Raw genomic sequence first — 21542 nt, 5'->3', positions numbered from 1 at the left:
CCCAGTGTGAGTCAGTGTGTGTGTGGACCCTGTCCCAGTGTGAGTCAGTGTGTGTGTGGACCCTGTCCCAGTGTGAGTCAGTGTGTGTGTGGACCCTGTCCCAGTGTGAGTCAGTGTGTGTGTGGCCCCTGTCCCAGTGAGAGTCAGTGTGTGTGTGGACCCTGTCCCAGTGAGAGTCAGTGTGTGTGTGGACCCTGTCCCAGTGTGAGTCAGTGTGTGTGTGGACCCTGTCCCAGTGTGAGTCAGTGTGTGTGTGGACCCTGTCCCAGTGTGCGTCAGTGTGTGTGTGGGACCCTGTCCCAGTGAGACTCAGTGTGTGTGTGGACCCTGTCCCAGTGTGAGTCAGTGTGTGTGTGGACCCTGTCCCAGTGTGAGTCAGTGTGTGTGTGGACCCTGTCCCAGTGTGAGTCAGTGTGTGTGTGGACCCTGTCCCAGTGTGAGTCAGTGTGTGTGTGGACCCTGTCCCAGTGTGAGTCAGTGTGTGTGTGGACCCTGTCCCAGTGTGAGTCAGTGTGTGTGTGGACCCTGTCCCAGTGTGAGTCAGTGTGTGTGTGGGGCCCTGTCCCAGTGTGAGTCAGTGTGTGTGTGGACCCTGTCCCAGTGTGAGTCAGTGTGTGTGTGGACCCTGTCCCAGTGTGAGTCAGTGTGTGTGTGGACCCTGTCCCAGTGTGAGTCAGTGTGTGTGTGGACCCTGTCCCAGTGAGAGTCAGTGTGTGTGTGGACCCTGTCCCAGTGTGAGTCAGTGTGTGTGTGGACCCTGTCCCAGTGTGAGTCAGTGTGTGTGTGGACCCTGTCCCAGTGTGAGTCAGTGTGTGTGTGGACCCTGTCCCAGTGTGAGTCAGTGTGTGTGTGGACCCTGTCCCAGTGAGAGTCAGTGTGTGTGTGGACCCTGTCCCAGTGAGAGTCAGTGTGTGTGTGGACCCTGTCCCAGTGAGAGTCAGTGTGTGTGTGGACCCTGTCCCAGTGTGAGTCAGTGTGTGTGTGGACCCTGTCCCAGTGTGAGTCAGTGTGTGTGTGTGGACCCTGTCCCAGTGAGAGTCAGTGTGTGTGTGGACCCTGTCCCAGTGTGAGTCAGTGTGTGTGTGGACCCTGTCCCAGTGTGAGTCAGTGTGTGTGTGGACCCTGTCCCAGTGTGAGTCAGTGTGTGTGTGGACCCTGTCCCAGTGTGAGTCAGTGTGTGTGTGGACCCTGTCCCAGTGTGAGTCAGTGTGTGTGTGGACCCTGTCCCAGTGTGAGTCAGTGTGTGTGTGGACCCTGTCCCAGTGTGAGTCAGTGTGTGTGTGGACCCTGTCCCAGTGTGAGTCAGTGTGTGTGTGGACCCTGTCCCAGTGTGAGTCAGTGTGTGTGTGGGACCCTGTCCCAGTGTGAGTCAGTGTGTGTGTGGACCCTGTCCCAGTGTGAGTCAGTGTGTGTGTGGGACCCTGTCCCAGTGTGAGTCAGTGTGTGTGTGGGACCCTGTCCCAGTGTGAGTCAGTGTGTGTGTGGACCCTGTCCCAGTGTGAGTCAGTGTGTGTGTGGACCCTGTCCCAGTGTGAGTCAGTGTGTGTGTGGGACCCTGTCCCCAGTGTGAGTCAGTGTGTGTGTGACCCCTGTCCCAGTGTGAGTCAGTGTGTGTGTGGACCCTGTCCCAGTGTGAGTCAGTGTGTGTGTGGACCCTGTCCCAGTGTGAGTCAGTGTGTGTGTGGACCCTGTCCCAGTGTGAGTCAGTGTGTGTGGGACCCTGTCCCAGTGTGAGTCAGTGTGTGTGTGGACCCTGTCCCAGTGTGAGTCAGTGTGTGTGTGGGACCCTGTCCCAGTGTGAGTCAGTGTGTGTGTGGACCCTGTCCCAGTGTGAGTCAGTGTGTGTGTGGACCCTGTCCCAGTGTGAGTCAGTGTGTGTGTGGGACCCTGTCCCACTGTGAGTCAGTGTGTGTGTGGACCCTGTCCCACTGTGAGTCAGTGTGTGTGTGGACCCTGTCCCAGTGTGAGTCAGTGTGTGTGTGGACCCTGTCCCAGTGTGAGTCAGTGTGTGTGTGGACCCTGTCCCAGTGTGAGTCAGTGTGTGTGTGGGACCCTGTCCCAGTGTGAGTCAGTGTGTGTGGACCCTGTCCCAGTGTGAGTCAGTGTGTGTGTGTGACCCTGTCCCAGTGTGAGTCAGTGTGTGTGTGGACCCTGTCCCAGTGTGAGTCAGTGTGTGTGTGGACCCTGTCCCAGTGTGAGTCAGTGTGTGTGTGGGACCCTTTCCCAGTGTGAGTCAGTGTGTGTGTGGACCCTGTCCCAGTGTGAGTCAGTGTGTGTGTGGACCCTGTCCCAGTGTGAGTCAGTGTGTGTGTGGACCCTGTCCCAGTGTGAGTCAGTGTGTGTGTGGACCCTGTCCCAGTGTGAGTCAGTGTGTGTGTGGGACCCTGTCCCAGTGTGAGTCAGTGTGTGTGTGGACCCTGTCCCAGTGTGAGTCAGTGTGTGTGTGGGACCCTGTCCCAGTGTGAGTCAGTGTGTGTGTGGACCCTGTCCCAGTGTGAGTCAGTGTGTGTGTGGGACCCTGTCCCAGTGTGAGTCAGTGTGTGTGTGGGACCCTGTCCCAGTGTGAGTCAGTGTGTGTGTGGACCCTGTCCCAGTGTGAGTCAGTGTGTGTGGGACCCTGTCCCATTGTGAGTCAGTGTGTGTGTGGACCCTGTCCCAGTGTGAGTCAGTGTGTGTGTGGACCCTGTCCCAGTGTGAGTCAGTGTGTGTGTGGGACCCTGTCCCAGTGTGAGTCAGTGTGTGTGTGGACCCTGTCCCAGTGTGAGTCAGTGTGTGTGTGGACCCTGTCCCAGTGTGAGTCAGTGTGTGTGTGGGACCCTGTCCCAGTGTGAGTCAGTGTGTGTGGACCCTGTCCCAGTGTGAGTCAGTGTGTGTGTGTGACCCTGTCCCAGTGTGAGTCAGTGTGTGTGTGACCCTGTCCCAGTGTGAGTCAGTGTGTGTGGACCCTGTCCCAGTGTGAGTCAGTGTGTGTGTGGACCCTGTCCCAGTGTGAGTCAGTGTGTGTGTGGACCCTGTCCCAGTGTGAGTCAGTGTGTGTGGGACCCTGTCCCAGTGTGAGTCAGTGTGTGTGTGGACCCTGTCCCAGTGTGAGTCAGTGTGTGTGTGGACCCTGTCCCAGTGTGAGTCAGTGTGTGTGTGGACCCTGTCCCAGTGTGAGTCAGTGTGTGTGTGGACCCTGTCCCAGTGTGAGTCAGTGTGTGTGTGGGACCCTGTCCCAGTGTGAGTCAGTGTGTGTGTGGACCCTGTCCCAGTGTGAGTCAGTGTGTGTGTGGGACCCTGTCCCAGTGTGAGTCAGTGTGTGTGGACCCTGTCCCAGTGTGAGTCAGTGTGTGTGTGGACCCTGTCCCAGTGTGAGTCAGTGTGTGTGTGGGACCCTGTCCCAGTGTGAGTCAGTGTGTGTGTGGACCCTGTCCCAGTGTGAGTCAGTGTGTGTGTGGACCCTGTCCCAGTGTGAGTCAGTGTGTGTGTGGACCCTGTCCCAGTGTGAGTCAGTGTGTGTGGTACCCTGTCCCAGTGTGAGTCAGTGTGTGTGTGGACCCTGTCCCAGTGTGAGTCAGTGTGTGTGTGGACCCTGTCCCAGTGTGAGTCAGTGTGTGTGGGACCCTGTCCCAGTGTGAGTCAGTGTGTGTGTGGACCCTGTCCCAGTGTGAGTCAGTGTGTGTGGGACCCTGTCCCAGTGTGAGTCAGTGTGTGTGGGACCCTGTCCCAGTGTGAGTCAGTGTGTGTGGGACCCTGTCCCAGTGTGAGTCAGTGTGTGTGGGACCCTGTCCCAGTGAGAGTCAGTGTGTGTGTGGACCCTGTCCCAGTGTGAGTCAGTGTGTGTGTGGGACCCTGTCCCAGTGTGAGTCAGTGTGTGTGTGGACCCTGTCCCAGTGTGAGTCAGTGTGTGTGTGGGACCCTGTCCCAGTGTGAGTCAGTGTGTGTGTGGGACCCTGCCCAGTGTGAGTCAGTGTGTGTGTGGACCCTGTCCCAGTGTGAGTCAGTGTGTGTGGGACCCTGTCCCAGTGTGAGTCAGTGTGTGTGGGACCCTGTCCCAGTGTGAGTCAGTGTGTGTGTGGACCCTGTCCCAGTGTGAGTCAGTGTGTGTGTGGACCCTGTCCCAGTGTGAGTCAGTGTGTGTGTGGGACCCTGTCCCAGTGTGAGTCAGTGTGTGTGTGGACCCTGTCCCAGTGTGAGTCAGTGTGTGTGTGGACCCTGTCCCAGTGTGAGTCAGTGTGTGTGTGGACCCTGTCCCAGTGTGAGTCAGTGTGTGTGTGGACCCTGTCTCAGTGTGAGTCAGTGTGTGTGTGGACCCTGTCCCAGTGTGAGTCAGTGTGTGTGTGGACCCTGTCCCAGTGTGAGTCAGTGTGTGTGTGGACCCTGTCCCAGTGTGAGTCAGTGTGTGTGGGACCCTGTCCCAGTGAGAGTCAGTGTGTGTGTGGACCCTGTCCCAGTGTGAGTCAGTGTGTGTGTGGGACCCTGTCCCAGTGTGAGTCAGTGTGTGTGGGACCCTGTCCCAGTGTGAGTCAGTGTGTGTGTGGACCCTGTCCCAGTGTGAGTCAGTGTGTGTGGGACCCTGTCCCAGTGTGAGTCAGTGTGTGTGTGGACCCTGTCCCAGTGTGAGTCAGTGTGTGTGTGGACCCTGTCCCAGTGTGAGTCAGTGTGTGTGTGGACCCTGTCCCAGTGTGAGTCAGTGTGTGTGTGGACCCTGTCCCAGTGTGAGTCAGTGTGTGTGGGACCCTGTCCCAGTGTGAGTCAGTGTGTGTGTGGACCCTGTCCCAGTGTGAGTCAGTGTGTGTGTGGACCCTGTCCCAGTGTGAGTCAGTGTGTGTGTGGACCCTGTCCCAGTGTGAGTCAGTGTGTGTGTGTGGACCCTGCCCCAGTGTGAGTCAGTGTGTGTGTGGACCCTGTCCCAGTGTGAGTCAGTGTGTGTGTGGACCCTGTCCCAGTGTGAGTCAGTGTGTGTGGGACCCTGTCCCAGTGTGAGTCAGTGTGTGTGTGGACCCTGTCCCAGTGTGAGTCAGTGTGTGTGTGTGGACCCTGCCCCAGTGTGAGTCAGTGTGTGTGTGGACCCTGCCCCAGTGTGAGTCAGTGTGTGTGTGGACCCTGTCCCAGTGTGAGTCAGTGTGTGTGTGTGTGGACCCTGTCCCAGTGTGAGTCAGTGTGTGTGTGTGGACCCTGCCCCAGTGTGAGTCAGTGTGCATGTGGACCCTGTCCCAGTGTGAGTCAGTGTGCGTGTGGACCCTGTCCCAGTGTGAGTCAGTGTGCGTGTGGACCCTGTCCCAGTGTGAGTCAGTGTGCGTGTGGACCCTGTCCCAGTGTGAGTCAGTGTGTGTGTGGACCCTGTCCCAGTGTGAGTCAGTGTGTGTGTGGACCCTGTCCCAGTGTGAGTCAGTGTGTGTGGGACCCTGTCCCAGTGTGAGTCAGTGTGTGTGTGGACCCTGTCCCAGTGTGAGTCAGTGTGTGTGTGGACCCTGTCCCAGTGTGAGTCAGTGTGTGTGGACCCTGTCCCAGTGTGAGTCAGTGTGTGTGTGGACCCTGTCCCAGTGTGAGTCAGTGTGTGTGTGGACCCTGTCCCAGTGTGAGTCAGTGTGTGTGTGGGACCCTGTCCCAGTGTGAGTCAGTGTGTGTGTGGGACCCTGTCCCAGTGTGAGTCAGTGTGTGTGTGGACCCTGTCCCAGTGTGAGTCAGTGTGTGTGTGGACCCTGTCCCAGTGAGAGTCAGTGTGTGTGGACCCTGTCCCAGTGTGAGTCAGTGTGTGTGTGGACCCTGTCCCAGTGTGAGTCAGTGTGTGTGTGGGACTGTACCAGTGTGAGTCAGTGTGTGTGTGGACCCTGTCCCAGTGAGAGTCAGTGTGTGTGTGGACCCTGTCCCAGTGTGAGTCAGTGTGTGTGTGGACCCTGTCCCAGTGTGAGTCAGTGTGCGTGTGGGACCCTGTCCCAGTGTGAGTCAGTGTGTGTGTGGACCCTGTCCCAGTGTGAGTCAGTGTGTGTGGACCCTGTCCCAGTGAGAGTCAGTGTGTGTGGACCCTGTCCCAGTGTGAGTCAGTGTGTGTGTGGGACTGTACCAGTGTGAGTCAGTGTGTGTGGGACCCTGTCCCAGTGTGAGTCAGTGTGTGTGTGGACCCTGTCCCAGTGTGAGTCAGTGTGTGTGTGGGACTGTACCAGTGTGAGTCAGTGTGTGTGGGACCCTGTCCCAGTGTGAGTCAGTGTGTGTGTGGACCCTGTCCCAGTGTGAGTCAGTGTGTGTGTGGACCCTGTCCCAGTGTGAGTCAGTGTGTGTGTGGACCCTGTCCCAGTGTGAGTCAGTGTGTGTGTGGACCCTGTCCCAGTGTGCGTCAGTGTGTGTGTGGGACCCTGTCCCAGTGAGACTCAGTGTGTGTGTGGACCCTGTCCCAGTGTGAGTCAGTGTGTGTGTGGACCCTGTCCCAGTGTGAGTCAGTGTGTGTGTGGACCCTGTCCCAGTGTGAGTCAGTGTGTGTGTGGACCCTGTCCCAGTGTGAGTCAGTGTGTGTGTGGACCCTGTCCCAGTGTGAGTCAGTGTGTGTGTGGACCCTGTCCCAGTGTGAGTCAGTGTGTGTGTGGACCCTGTCCCAGTGTGAGTCAGTGTGTGTGTGGGGCCCTGTCCCAGTGTGAGTCAGTGTGTGTGTGGACCCTGTCCCAGTGTCAGTCAGTGTGTGTGTGGACCCTGTCCCAGTGTGAGTCAGTGTGTGTGTGGACCCTGTCCCAGTGTGAGTCAGTGTGTGTGTGGACCCTGTCCCAGTGAGAGTCAGTGTGTGTGTGGACCCTGTCCCAGTGTGAGTCAGTGTGTGTGTGGACCCTGTCCCAGTGTGAGTCAGTGTGTGTGTGGACCCTGTCCCAGTGTGAGTCAGTGTGTGTGTGGACCCTGTCCCAGTGTGAGTCAGTGTGTGTGTGGACCCTGTCCCAGTGAGAGTCAGTGTGTGTGTGGACCCTGTCCCAGTGAGAGTCAGTGTGTGTGTGGACCCTGTCCCAGTGAGAGTCAGTGTGTGTGTGGACCCTGTCCCAGTGAGAGTCAGTGTGTGTGTGGACCCTGTCCCAGTGTGAGTCAGTGTGTGTGTGGACCCTGTCCCAGTGTGAGTCAGTGTGTGTGTGTGGACCCTGTCCCAGTGAGAGTCAGTGTGTGTGTGGACCCTGTCCCAGTGTGAGTCAGTGTGTGTGTGGACCCTGTCCCAGTGTGAGTCAGTGTGTGTGTGGGACCCTGTCCCAGTGTGAGTCAGTGTGTGTGTGGACCCTGTCCCAGTGTGAGTCAGTGTGTGTGTGGACCCTGTCCCAGTGTGAGTCAGTGTGTGTGTGGACCCTGTCCCAGTGTGAGTCAGTGTGTGTGTGGACCCTGTCCCAGTGTGAGTCAGTGTGTGTGTGGACCCTGTCCCAGTGTGAGTCAGTGTGTGTGTGGGACCCTGTCCCAGTGTGAGTCAGTGTGTGTGTGGACCCTGTCCAAGTGTGAGTCAGTGTGTGTGTGGGACCCTGTCCCAGTGTGAGTCAGTGTGTGTGTGGGACCCTGTCCCAGTGTGAGTCAGTGTGTGTGTGGACCCTGTCCCAGTGTGAGTCAGTGTGTGTGTGGACCCTGTCCCAGTGTGAGTCAGTGTGTGTGTGGGACCCTGTCCCAGTGTGAGTCAGTGTGTGTGTGTGACCCTGTCCCAGTGTGAGTCAGTGTGTGTGTGGACCCTGTCCCAGTGTGAGTCAGTGTGTGTGTGGACCCTGTCCCAGTGTGAGTCAGTGTGTGTGTGGACCCTGTCCCAGTGTGAGTCAGTGTGTGTGGGACCCTGTCCCAGTGTGAGTCAGTGTGTGTGTGGACCCTGTCCCAGTGTGAGTCAGTGTGTGTGTGGGACCCTGTCCCAGTGTGAGTCAGTGTGTGTGTGGACCCTGTCCCAGTGTGAGTCAGTGTGTGTGTGGACCCTGTCCCAGTGTGAGTCAGTGTGTGTGTGGGACCCTGTCCCACTGTGAGTCAGTGTGTGTGTGGACCCTGTCCCACTGTGAGTCAGTGTGTGTGTGGACCCTGTCCCAGTGTGAGTCAGTGTGTGTGTGGACCCTGTCCCAGTGTGAGTCAGTGTGTGTGTGGACCCTGTCCCAGTGTGAGTCAGTGTGTGTGTGGGACCCTGTCCCAGTGTGAGTCAGTGTGTGTGGACCCTGTCCCAGTGTGAGTCAGTGTGTGTGTGTGACCCTGTCCCAGTGTGAGTCAGTGTGTGTGTGGACCCTGTCCCAGTGTGAGTCAGTGTGTGTGTGGACCCTGTCCCAGTGTGAGTCAGTGTGTGTGTGGGACCCTTTCCCAGTGTGAGTCAGTGTGTGTGTGGACCCTGTCCCAGTGTGAGTCAGTGTGTGTGTGGACCCTGTCCCAGTGTGAGTCAGTGTGTGTGTGGACCCTGTCCCAGTGTGAGTCAGTGTGTGTGTGGACCCTGTCCCAGTGTGAGTCAGTGTGTGTGTGGGACCCTGTCCCAGTGTGAGTCAGTGTGTGTGTGGACCCTGTCCCAGTGTGAGTCAGTGTGTGTGTGGGACCCTGTCCCAGTGTGAGTCAGTGTGTGTGTGGACCCTGTCCCAGTGTGAGTCAGTGTGTGTGTGGGACCCTGTCCCAGTGTGAGTCAGTGTGTGTGTGGGACCCTGTCCCAGTGTGAGTCAGTGTGTGTGTGGACCCTGTCCCAGTGTGAGTCAGTGTGTGTGGGACCCTGTCCCATTGTGAGTCAGTGTGTGTGTGGACCCTGTCCCAGTGTGAGTCAGTGTGTGTGTGGACCCTGTCCCAGTGTGAGTCAGTGTGTGTGTGGGACCCTGTCCCAGTGTGAGTCAGTGTGTGTGTGGACCCTGTCCCAGTGTGAGTCAGTGTGTGTGTGGACCCTGTCCCAGTGTGAGTCAGTGTGTGTGTGGGACCCTGTCCCAGTGTGAGTCAGTGTGTGTGGACCCTGTCCCAGTGTGAGTCAGTGTGTGTGTGTGACCCTGTCCCAGTGTGAGTCAGTGTGTGTGTGGACCCTGTCCCAGTGTGAGTCAGTGTGTGTGGACCCTGTCCCAGTGTGAGTCAGTGTGTGTGTGGACCCTGTCCCAGTGTGAGTCAGTGTGTGTGTGGACCCTGTCCCAGTGTGAGTCAGTGTGTGTGGGACCCTGTCCCAGTGTGAGTCAGTGTGTGTGTGGACCCTGTCCCAGTGTGAGTCAGTGTGTGTGTGGGACCCTGTCCCAGTGTGAGTCAGTGTGTGTGTGGACCCTGTCCCAGTGTGAGTCAGTGTGTGTGTGGACCCTGTCCCAGTGTGAGTCAGTGTGTGTGTGGGACCCTGTCCCAGTGTGAGTCAGTGTGTGTGTGGACCCTGTCCCAGTGTGAGTCAGTGTGTGTGTGGGACCCTGTCCCAGTGTGAGTCAGTGTGTGTGGACCCTGTCCCAGTGTGAGTCAGTGTGTGTGTGGACCCTGTCCCAGTGTGAGTCAGTGTGTGTGTGGGACCCTGTCCCAGTGTGAGTCAGTGTGTGTGTGGACCCTGTCCCAGTGTGAGTCAGTGTGTGTGTGGACCCTGTCCCAGTGTGAGTCAGTGTGTGTGTGGACCCTGTCCCAGTGTGAGTCAGTGTGTGTGGTACCCTGTCCCAGTGTGAGTCAGTGTGTGTGTGGACCCTGTCCCAGTGTGAGTCAGTGTGTGTGTGGACCCTGTCCCAGTGTGAGTCAGTGTGTGTGGGACCCTGTCCCAGTGTGAGTCAGTGTGTGTGTGGACCCTGTCCCAGTGTGAGTCAGTGTGTGTGGGACCCTGTCCCAGTGTGAGTCAGTGTGTGTGGGACCCTGTCCCAGTGTGAGTCAGTGTGTGTGGGACCCTGTCCCAGTGTGAGTCAGTGTGTGTGGGACCCTGTCCCAGTGAGAGTCAGTGTGTGTGTGGACCCTGTCCCAGTGTGAGTCAGTGTGTGTGTGGGACCCTGTCCCAGTGTGAGTCAGTGTGTGTGTGGACCCTGTCCCAGTGTGAGTCAGTGTGTGTGTGGGACCCTGTCCCAGTGTGAGTCAGTGTGTGTGTGGGACCCTGCCCCAGTGTGAGTCAGTGTGTGTGTGGACCCTGTCCCAGTGTGAGTCAGTGTGTGTGTGGACCCTGTCCCAGTGTGAGTCAGTGTGTGTGGGACCCTGTCCCAGTGTGAGTCAGTGTGTGTGTGGACCCTGTCCCAGTGTGAGTCAGTGTGTGTGTGGACCCTGTCCCAGTGTGAGTCAGTGTGTGTGTGGGACCCTGTCCCAGTGTGAGTCAGTGTGTGTGTGGACCCTGTCCCAGTGTGAGTCAGTGTGTGTGTGGACCCTGTCTCAGTGTGAGTCAGTGTGTGTGTGGACCCTGTCCCAGTGTGAGTCAGTGTGTGTGTGGACCCTGTCCCAGTGTGAGTCAGTGTGTGTGTGGACCCTGTCCCAGTGTGAGTCAGTGTGTGTGGGACCCTGTCCCAGTGAGAGTCAGTGTGTGTGTGGACCCTGTCCCAGTGTGAGTCAGTGTGTGTGTGGGACCCTGTCCCAGTGTGAGTCAGTGTGTGTGGGACCCTGTCCCAGTGTGAGTCAGTGTGTGTGTGGACCCTGTCCCAGTGTGAGTCAGTGTGTGTGGGACCCTGTCCCAGTGTGAGTCAGTGTGTGTGTGGACCCTGTCCCAGTGTGAGTCAGTGTGTGTGTGGACCCTGTCCCAGTGTGAGTCAGTGTGTGTGTGGACCCTGTCCCAGTGTGAGTCAGTGTGTGTGTGGACCCTGTCCCAGTGTGAGTCAGTGTGTGTGGGACCCTGTCCCAGTGTGAGTCAGTGTGTGTGTGGACCCTGTCCCAGTGTGAGTCAGTGTGTGTGTGGACCCTGTCCCAGTGTGAGTCAGTGTGTGTGTGGACCCTGTCCCAGTGTGAGTCAGTGTGTGTGTGTGGACCCTGCCCCAGTGTGAGTCAGTGTGTGTGTGGACCCTGTCCCAGTGTGAGTCAGTGTGTGTGTGGACCCTGTCCCAGTGTGAGTCAGTGTGTGTGGGACCCTGTCCCAGTGTGAGTCAGTGTGTGTGTGGACCCTGTCCCAGTGTGAGTCAGTGTGTGTGTGTGGACCCTGCCCCAGTGTGAGTCAGTGTGTGTGTGGACCCTGCCCCAGTGTGAGTCAGTGTGTGTGTGGACCCTGTCCCAGTGTGAGTCAGTGTGTGTGTGTGTGGACCCTGTCCCAGTGTGAGTCAGTGTGTGTGTGTGGACCCTGCCCCAGTGTGAGTCAGTGTGCATGTGGACCCTGTCCCAGTGTGAGTCAGTGTGCGTGTGGACCCTGTCCCAGTGTGAGTCAGTGTGCGTGTGGACCCTGTCCCAGTGTGAGTCAGTGTGCGTGTGGACCCTGTCCCAGTGTGAGTCAGTGTGTGTGTGGACCCTGTCCCAGTGTGAGTCAGTGTGTGTGTGGACCCTGTCCCAGTGTGAGTCAGTGTGTGTGGGACCCTGTCCCAGTGTGAGTCAGTGTGTGTGTGGACCCTGTCCCAGTGTGAGTCAGTGTGTGTGTGGACCCTGTCCCAGTGTGAGTCAGTGTGTGTGGACCCTGTCCCAGTGTGAGTCAGTGTGTGTGTGGACCCTGTCCCAGTGTGAGTCAGTGTGTGTGTGGACCCTGTCCCAGTGTGAGTCAGTGTGTGTGTGGGACCCTGTCCCAGTGTGAGTCAGTGTGTGTGTGGGACCCTGTCCCAGTGTGAGTCAGTGTGTGTGTGGACCCTGTCCCAGTGTGAGTCAGTGTGTGTGTGGACCCTGTCCCAGTGAGAGTCAGTGTGTGTGGACCCTGTCCCAGTGTGAGTCAGTGTGTGTGTGGACCCTGTCCCAGTGTGAGTCAGTGTGTGTGTGGGACTGTACCAGTGTGAGTCAGTGTGTGTGTGGACCCTGTCCCAGTGTGAGTCAGTGTGTGTGTGGACCCTGTCCCAGTGAGAGTCAGTGTGTGTGTGGACCCTGTCCCAGTGTGAGTCAGTGTGTGTGTGGACCCTGTCCCAGTGTGAGTCAGTGTGCGTGTGGGACCCTGTCCCAGTGTGAGTCAGTGTGTGTGTGGACCCTGTCCCAGTGTGAGTCAGTGTGTGTGGACCCTGTCCCAGTGAGAGTCAGTGTGTGTGGACCCTGTCCCAGTGTGAGTCAGTGTGTGTGTGGGACTGTACCAGTGTGAGTCAGTGTGTGTGGGACCCTGTCCCAGTGTGAGTCAGTGTGTGTGTGGACCCTGTCCCAGTGTGAGTCAGTGTGTGTGTGGGACTGTACCAGTGTGAGTCAGTGTGTGTGGGACCCTGTCCCAGTGTGAGTCAGTGTGTGTGTGGACCCTGTCCCAGTGTGAGTCAGTGTGTGTGTGGACCCTATCCCAGTGTGAGTCAGTGTGTGTGGGACCCTGTCCCAGTGTGAGTCAGTGTGTGTGTGGACCCTGTCCCAGTGTGAGTCAGTGTGTGTGTGGACCCTGCCCCAGTGAGAGTCAGTGTGTGTGTGGACCCTCTCCCAGTGTGAGTCAGTGTGTGTGTGGACCCTGTCCCAGTGTGAGTCAGCGTGTGTGTGGACCCTGTCCCAGTGTGAGTCAGTGTGTGTGGGACCCTGTCCCAGTGTGAGTCAGTGTGTGTGTGGACCCTGTCCCAGTGTGAGTCAGTGTGTGTGTGGGACTGTACCCCAGTGTGAGTCAGTGTGTGTGGGACCCTGTCCCAGTGTGAGTCAGTGTGTGTGGGACCCTGTCCCAGTGTGAGTCAGTGTGTGTGTGGACCCTGTCCCAGTGTGAGTCAGTGTGTGTGGGACCCTGTCCCAGTGTGAGTCAGTGTGTGTGTGGACCCTGTCCCAGTGTGAGTCAGTGTGTGTGTGGACCCTGTCCCAGTGTGAGTCAGTGTGTGTGGGACCCTGTCCCAGTGTGAGTCAGTGTGTGTGTGGACCCTGTCCCAGTGTGAGTCAGTGTGTGTGTGGACCCTGTCCCAGTGTGAGTCAGTGTGTGTGTGGACCCTGTCCCAGTGTGAGTCAGTGTGTGTGTGGGACCCTGTCCCAGTGTGAGTCAGTGTGTGTGGGACCCTGTCCCAGTGTGAGTCACTGTGTGTGTGGGACCCTGTCCCAGTGTGAGTCACTGTGTGTGTGTGGACCCTGTCCCAGTGTGAGTCAGTGTGTGTGGGACCCTGTCCCAGTGTGAGTCAGTGTGTGTGTGGGACTGTACCCCAGTGTGAGTCAGTGTGTGTGTGGGACCCTGTCCCAGTGTGAGTCAGTGTGTGTGTGGGACTGTACCCCAGTGTGAGTCAGTGTGTGTGTGGACCCTGTCCCAGTGTGAGTCAGTGTGTGTGTTGGACCCTATCCCAGTGTGAGTCAGTGTGTGTGTGGGACTGTACCCCAGTGTGAGTCAGTGTGTGTGTGGACCCTGTCCCAGTGTGAGTCAGTGTGTGTGTGGGACTGTACCCCAGTGAGAGTCAGTGTGTGTGTGGACCCTGTCCCAGTGTGAGTCAGTGTGTGTGTGGACCCTGTCCCAGTGTGAGTCAGTGTGTGTGTGGGACTGTACCCCAGTGTGAGTCAGTGTGTGTGTGGGACTGTACCCCAGTGTGAGTCAGTGTGTGTGTGGACCCTGTCCCAGTGTGAGTCAGTGTGTGTGTGGACCCTGTCCCAGTGTGAGTCAGTGTGTGTGTGGACCCTGTCCCAGTGTGAGTCAGTGTGTGTGTGGACCCTGTCCCAGTGTGAGTCAGTGTGTGTGTGGGACTGTACCCCAGTGTGAGTCAGTGTGTGTGTGGACCCTGTCCCAGTGTGAGTCAGTGTGTGTGTGGGACTGTACCCCAGTGTGAGTCAGTGTGTGTGTGGACCCTGTCCCAGTGTGAGTCAGTGTGTGTGTGGACCCTGTCCCAGTGTGAGTCAGTGTGTGTGTGGGACCCTGCCCCAGTGTGAGTCAGTGTGTGTGTGGACCCTGTCCCAGTGTGAGTCAGTGTGTGTGTGGACCCTGTCCCAGTGAGAGTCAGTGTGTGTGTGGGACCCTGCCCCAGTGTGAGTCAGTGTGTGTGTGGGACCCTGCCCCAGTGAGAGTCAGTGTGTTTGTGGGACCCTGTCCCAGTCAGAGTCAGTGTGTGTGTGGACCCTGTCCCAGTGTGAGTCAGTGTGTGTGTGGGACTGTACCCCAGTGTGAGTCAGTGTGTGTGTGGGACTGTACCCCAGTGTGAGTCAGTGTGTGTGTGGACCCTGTCCCAGTGTGAGTCAGTGTGTGTGTGGACCCTGTCCCAGTGTGAGTCAGTGTGTGTGTGGACCCTGTCCCAGTGTGAGTCAGTGTGTGTGTGGACCCTGTCCCAGTGTGAGTCAGTGTGTGTGTGGACCCTGTCCCAGTGTGAGTCGGTGTGTGTGTGGACCCTGTCCCAGTGTGAGTCGGTGTGTGTGTGGACCCTGTCCCAGTGTGAGTCGGTGTGTGTGTGGACCCTGTCCCAGTGTGAGTCAGTGTGTGTGTGGGACCCTGTCCCAGTGTGAGTCAGTGTGTGTGTGGACCCTGTCCCAGTGTGAGTCAGTGTGTGTGTGGACCCTGTCCCAGTGTGAGTCAGTGTGTGTGTGGGACTGTCCCAGTGTGAGTCAGTGTGTGTGTGGACCCTGTCCCAGTGTGAGTCAGTGTGTGTGTGGGACCCTGTCCCAGTGTGAGTCAGTGTGTGTGTGGGACCCTGTCCCAGTGTGAGTCAGTGTGTGTGGGACCCTGTCCCAGTGAGAGTCAGTGTGTGTGTGGACCCTGTCCCAGTGTGAGTCAGTGTGTGTGGGACCCTGTCCCAGTGTGAGTCAGTGTGTGTGTGGACCCTGTCCCAGTGTGAGTCACTGTGTGTGTGTGGACCCTGTCCCAGTGTGAGTCAGTGTGTGTGTGGACCCTGTCCCAGTGTGAGTCAGTGTGTGTGTGGACGCTGTCCCAGTGTGAGTCAGTGTGTGTGTGGACCCTGTCCCAGTGTGAGTCACTGTGTGTGTGTGGACCCTGTCCCAGTGTGAGTCAGTGTGTGTGTGGACCCTGTCCCAGTGTGAGTCAGTGTGTGTGTGGACCCTGTCCCAGTGTGAGTCAGTGTGTGTGTGGACCCTGTCCCAGTGTGAGTCACTGTGTGTGTGGACCCTGTCCCAGTGTGAGTCAGTGTGTGTGTGGACCCTGTCCCAGTGTGAGTCAGTGTGTGTGGGACTGTACCCCAGTGTGAGTCAGTGTGTGTGTGGGACTGTACCCCAGTGTGAGTCACTGTGTGTGTGTGGACCCTGTCCCAGTGTGAGTCAGTGTGTGTGTGGACCCTGTCCCAGTGTGAGTCAGTGTGTGTGTGGACCCTGTCCCAGTGTGAGTCAGTGTGTGGGACTGTACCCCAGTGAGAGTCAGTGTGTGTGGGACTGTACCCCAGTGTGAGTCAGTGTGTGTGTGGACCCTGTCCCAGTGTGAGTCACTGTGTGTGTGGGACTGTACCCCAGTGTGAGTCAGTGTGTGTGTGGGACTGTACCCCAGTGTGAGTCACTGTGTGTGTGGGACTGTACCCCAGTGTGAGTCACTGTGTGTGTGGGACTGTACCCCAGTGTGAGTCAGTGTGTGTGTGGGACCCTGTCCCAGTGTGAGTCACTGTGTGTGGGACTGTACCCCAGTGTGAGTCAGTGTGTGTGGGACCCTGTCCCAGTGTGAGTCACTGTGTGTGGGACTGTACCCCAGTGTGAGTCAGTGTGTGTGTGGGACTGTACCCCAGTGTGAGTCACTGTGTGTGGGACTGTACCCCAGTGTGAGTCAGTGTGTGTGGGACCCTGTCCCAGTGTGAGTCACTGTGTGTGGGACTGTACCCCAGTGTGAGTCAGTGTGTGTGTGGGACTGTACCCCAGTGTGAGTCACTGTGTGTGGGACTGTACCCCAGTGTGAGTCAGTGTGTGTGTGGGACTGTACCCCAGTGTGAGTCACTGTGTGTGGGACTGTACCCCAGTGTGAGTCAGTGTGTGTGGGACCCTGTCCCAGTGTGAGTCACTGTGTGTGGGACTGTACCCCAGTGTGAGTCACTGTGTGTGGGACTGTACCCCAGTGTGAGTCAGTGTGTGTGGGACCCTGTCCCAGTGTGAGTCACTGTGTGTGGGACTGTACCCCAGTGTGAGTCACTGTGTGTGGGACTGTACCCCAGTGTGAGTCAGTGTGTGTGGGACCCTGTCCCAGTGTGAGTCACTGTGTGTGGGACCCTGTCCCAGTGTGAGTCAGTGTGCCTGCATTTCTTTCCTTCTCCAGTTTGGATGTGATCATGCACATTTACTGTCTATTTTACTTTCAGCCAAGTGTCAGGGCTGAGTTGGGAGCGAGAGCTGCCAAATTCCTGAGGAAAGGAAAAGGTGTTCCAGACGAGTTGCTGGTGGAGATTATTGTTGAGTGTGTGCGGTAAGTGGCATCAATGCAGGTGATTGGTTTTCTGACCCATTACTCAACTTGTGCCGGAAAAGATCAAACTTGTTTTGGACGTGGAATAGAAAGCCTGCAGTTTCCTGGTTTTTTGGTTGATATGAGGTTTTCATGCTTCTACAACTAATTGATGAGTGTTAATTGTGGGAATCAAGCTTCATTAAACCATCCTGTGATAAATGTGTGAGCTTCCATTTACAGACTCTACACAGCCCATTCAGCAGCAACATCACCTGGCTTCCTGGTTTTCTTGCAGCTCTCTGCCGATGGATTGTGGTTGGATTCTGGATGGTTTCCCAGTGACTGTTCACCAAGCCAAACTGCTGGAGAAGTGGCTAACTGGGGTTGACCCTGACAAAGCGGAAAAAAAGACCAAGAAGTCCAACACCAGCCTTGCCTTTGACCCAAGAGCTCCCAAGGATCCTCCCCCTCCACAGCCAGCTCTGGACATCGCCATCCTGCTGGATGTTTCAGACAACACCATACTGGCTCGACATTCTGAGAGTACAAGTAAGGCAGAATCTGCAAACAACTAACACTGCAACGGTTAGTGTACACAGCATGGGGACAGAGAGACTGGGACAGGGACAACCCTGGGTTATATAGAGCAATGGAGAGTTTATGCGGAGTTAAGTATTTCTTGAAAGAGTGATAAGTGAATGTGTTGCTGGTTGTAAACCGCTGTCTCTGTATTTTGGACACTGACTGAGGCAGCAATGTCTCTCTTTTCCTTCAGTCAGTTTGGTGTCTGGGAGTGAGAGCCAGGGATCAGTCAGCCTGCAGCAGGATAACCAAGGGAATCAGACTGTTCCAGAAAGCAGTAGCCCTGAAGAAGAACAACTGGTGCCCCGGTGAGTGAACCTATTGTCACCCCGACCTCCTCCCTTGACCCCTGACTCTAGTGAATTCCAGACAATGAACCTGTGTCTTTGTTCATCGCCCATCATGATCCTTAGCCTCAGTGAGGGGCCCATAGTGACCCCTGGTCACAGTGAGGGACCCATGAGACTCTTGGACTCAGTGAGTGCCCCACAGTGACCCCATAACCACCATTGGCCTCAATGAGTGACCCTACAATGATCCATGGTGCCAGGGGGCAACCCAACATTGAGCCCTTGCCCATACAGACAGCCTACAATGAACACTGGCCCCAGTGCAGGAACCTGCAATTTTACATGCTGCTTGTGAATGAACTAATATCTGTGGTGGGACAATTGTTGGAATTAAGGATAGGGTAATTGAACACTTGCAATTTTTCAGTTACTCAGGAACAGTCAGCAGGGATTCAGGACAGGTACGTCATACCTGAGAAACTTCACTGAATTTTTTAAAATTGTGACTAAAGTCATGGACAGGGGAATGTCTTATGGGTTGTGTTTATATGGGCTTCTAAAAAGAATTTGTTAAAGTCCCACGTAAGGGACTATTAGCTGAGCTTGTAGCCCATGGGTATGAGGGCAGTTAAATATGGTGTTTATTTAAGCAGACTTGAGGGTTCAAGTGCATCGATCTCTAAAATGACACAAACTGGTGCAGAAAATACTTAAGCCAGCTAATCAAATGCTGGCCTTCAGATCTCGAGGATCAGAGTCTAAAGATATAAAATTTATTCCCTGGTTAGGATCAAAATCAAAATATTAACAGGAAATGACAAGGTAGATAAACTATTTCCACTGGTTGGGAAATTTAGACCAAGGATCATAGCCTAGGAATGAGGGCCAAAGCATTCAGGAGAGCTGTTTGGAAGCACCACAAAGGATGGTAGAGGTTTGAAACTCTCTTCCACAAACAGCAGTGGATTCTGGATCAGTTGTTAATTTTAAATCTGAGAGAGTTAACTTTTTGTTCAGCAAAGGTATGAAGGAATATAGGCCAAAGGCAGGTGTATGGAACAAAAAGACAATGAACAAAGAAAATTACATCACAGGAACAGGCCCTTCAGCCCTCTAAGCCTGTACCGATCCAGATCCTCTATCGAAACCTGTCACCTATTTTCCAAGGATTTGTATCCCCCTGCTCCCTGCCCATTCATGTATCTGTCAAGATACATCTTAAATGACGCTATTGTGCCTGGCTTGACCACTTCCGCTGGCAACGCGTTCCAGACACCCACCACCCTCTGCGTAAAGAACTTTCCACGTATATCTCCCTTAAACATTTCTCCTGTCACCTTGAAATTGTGACCGCTGGTAACTGAGTCCCCAGCTCTGGGAAAAAGCTTTTTGCTATCCACCCTGTCTATACCTCTCATGATTTTATAGACCTCAATCAGGTCCCCCCTCAATCACAGTCTTTCTAATGTAAATAATCCTAATCTACTCAACCTCTCTTCATAGCTAGCACCCTCCATACCAGGCAACATCCTGGTGAACCTCCAGTGCACTCTCTCCAAAGCATCCACATCCTTTTGGTAATGTGGCGACAGAACTGTACGCAATATTCTAAATGTGGCCGAAACAAAGTCCTTTACCACAGTGACATGATCTGCCAACTCTTGTACTCAATACCCTGCCCAATGAATGAAAGCATGCCATATGCCTTCTTGACCACTCTATCCACTTGCATTGCCACCTTCAGGGATCAATGGACCTGAACATCCAGATCTCTCTGTGCATCAATTTTACCTAGGGCTTTTCCATTTACCGTAGTTAAATGGAGTTAGATGTGAATCTCTTTGAATGATTGAATAGGTTTGAGGGGCTGAGTGGCCACCTCCTGTTCCTGGTTCCTAACTGCCAGTGAGCTGCAGCTGCATTGACACTGGTCTGGCGAAGAACTGTCAGCCAAATAACTCTGGTGTATGAATACTCAGTAATTCTCTCTAACCTCCATCACAAAATGAGCCTAGGTGAGCCATGACACCCGTGATCCACAAGCCTGATGACTGAAGTCAGGATCTGCTGAGCCCCTGACTGTGTTAGTGTGACCGTGAGGCAGGCTCGGGGAAGCTGACATGGGTTACAATGTAAATGTGACTCACCCAGGCTCCTTTTCGTTTATAAAAGCCTTACCTCGCGTGACTGCGACCTTTCAGTTGTTTCAGCGGCGGAAGTCCGGGAAGAAGCGCGAGGACAGCCTGGGAAGGTAAGCTTCCAACCAATAAATTTAGGAGTTAACTAATACCCGAGACACTACATGCGTAGCATCTCCCACCCTTCCACCTCCTCGAACATAATTATAACGACTAAGTGTGGTGAGCAGGTAAGCTATTTGCATTTTCTTTTTCCTCATCTGTTTGTTACAAGTGGTCACCTAGACGCCACATCCTCTGGAAGCGAGTCGGAAGGCAAAGCCGGAGTCTGATTGAGTATATAACGGAGTAAACTTACTGGTGCAACTAACACTGTGAAACTAAAAAAACTAATTAATTTGAAACAATGAACTAAGTAGAGATGGCAGGCCGGGTGATGTGCTGTAGCTGTATGATGTGGGAGCTGGCTGATCCCATTGTGAACGGCAGTGACCACATCTGCAGCAAGTGTTGGCTGCTTAAGGAGCTCTGGCTCAAAATTGATGAGCTGGAATCCGGACTCCCAACACTGCGGCACATCCGGGACCAGTCACACCTGGTAGATTAACTAACGTTAATTCGATTGGCGGGCAGGGACAGCAGTATGTGACTGCGAGTGAGGCAGGTAGAGGGACTGTGCAGACAGGAGCACAGGAGCCACACCTCTTGACATTAGAACATAGAACATAGAAAAGTACAGCACAGTACAGGCCCTTTGGCCCACGATGTTGTGCCGTGGAATAATCCTAAAACAATAAAATAACCTCACCTACATTCGAACAGCAACTCATATTCCGCTTGGGAACCCTGCAGCCCAATGGTATCAATGTGGACTTCATAAGCTTCAAAATCTCCCCTCCCCCCACTGCATCACAAAACCAGTCCAGTCTGTCTCCACTTCCCGAACTGTTCTTCCCCTCACCCATCCCTTCCTCCCACCTCAAGCTGCACCTCCATTTCCTACCTACTACCTCATCCCGCCTCCTTGACCTGTCCGTCTTCCCTGGACTGACCTATCCCCTCCCTATCTCCCCACCTATACTCTCTCCACCTATTTTCTTTTCTCTCCATCTTCAGTCCACCTCCCCCTCTCTCCCTATTTGTTCCAGAACCCTCACCCCATCCCCCTCTCTGATGAAGGGTCTAGGCCTGAAACGTCAGCTTTTGTGCTCCTGAGATGCTGCATGGCCTGTTGTGTTCATCCAGCTCCACACTTTGTTATCCTACATTCCCCTCAATTCACTGCTGTCCATGTGCATGTCCAGCAGTCGCTTAAATGTCACTAATGACTCTGCTTCCATGACTTCCACTGGCAAAGTATTAGCGGGTTTTGAGAAGATTTGTAGCTCGGGTTGAGGTTCTGGATGTGAGTTTGCTCGCTGAGCTGGAAGGTTAGTTTTCAGACGTTTCGTCACCATTCTAGGTAACATCATCAGTGAGCCTCCGACGAAGCGCTGGTGTTATGTCCTGCTGGGTGGAAATTAGGAATAGCAGGGAGAAGCCACCGATAGGTGTAGTCTATAGGCCACCAAATAAGGACATCATGGTGGGGCGAGCAATAAACATAGAAACAGCCAATGCATGTAAAACTGGTACAGCAATTATCATGTGGGATTTTAATCTACATATCAATTGGTCAAACCAGGTCGGTCATGGCAGACTTGAGGAGGGGTTCATAGAATGCATCAGTGATAGTTTCCTTGAACAATATGTAATGGAACCTAAGAGGGAGCAAGCTATCGGAGATCGAGTCTTGTGTAATGAGACAGGAATAATTCATGATCTCACAGTTAGGGATCCCCTTGGAGGGAATGATCACAGTGTGGTCGAATTTAAAATATAGGTGGAACGTGAGAAGTTTAAGTCCAGTACCTATGTCCTGTGCTTAAACAAAGGAGACTATGAAGGAATGAGCGAGGAGTTAGCTAAGGTAGAATGGGAGCAGAAACAATTTTTCACAGTGCTCAGCAGAAGTATATTCCAGTGATAAGGAAGAACTGTAGGAAAAGAGAGAGCCAGCCATGGATGTCTAAGGAAATAAAGGAAAGTATCAGATTGAAAAAAAACACAAAAATAAAAAGCAAAGAATGTTGGGAAACTAGTAGGCTGGGAAATCTTTAAAGGCCAACAGAAAGCCACAAAAAGCTACAAAGAAAAGTAAGATAGATTATGAGAGTAAACAAGCTCAGAATATAAAAAAAAGGCTGCAAAAGTTTCTATTAATATGTAAATCGTAAAAGAGTGGCATAGGTAAACATTATCAGAGAT

The 21542-nt window shown here is 54.8% G+C and overlaps 1 protein-coding gene across 5 annotated transcripts in view; it reads left to right on the top strand.

Annotated features, from left to right (window-relative positions):
* The window catches only part of spef2 (sperm flagellar 2), a 239677-nt gene that overhangs the window by 89298 nt on the left and 128837 nt on the right, over positions 1–21542 (top strand). For all 5 annotated transcript variants that reach the window (XM_059644984.1, XM_059644985.1, XM_059644986.1 and 2 more), the window contains exons 14-16: positions 16140–16243; positions 16521–16774; positions 17001–17115. In XM_059644984.1, the coding sequence (XP_059500967.1) occupies positions 16140–16243; positions 16521–16774; positions 17001–17115 (473 nt within the window). The remainder of the gene's footprint in view (positions 1–16139; positions 16244–16520; positions 16775–17000; positions 17116–21542) is intronic.

Source organism: Stegostoma tigrinum, chromosome 3 (assembly GCF_030684315.1).
Source record: "Stegostoma tigrinum isolate sSteTig4 chromosome 3, sSteTig4.hap1, whole genome shotgun sequence".
In the NCBI taxonomy this organism is placed as follows: Eukaryota; Metazoa; Chordata; class Chondrichthyes; order Orectolobiformes; family Stegostomatidae; genus Stegostoma; species Stegostoma tigrinum.
This window is presented reverse-complemented; position numbering and strand designations above follow the sequence as displayed.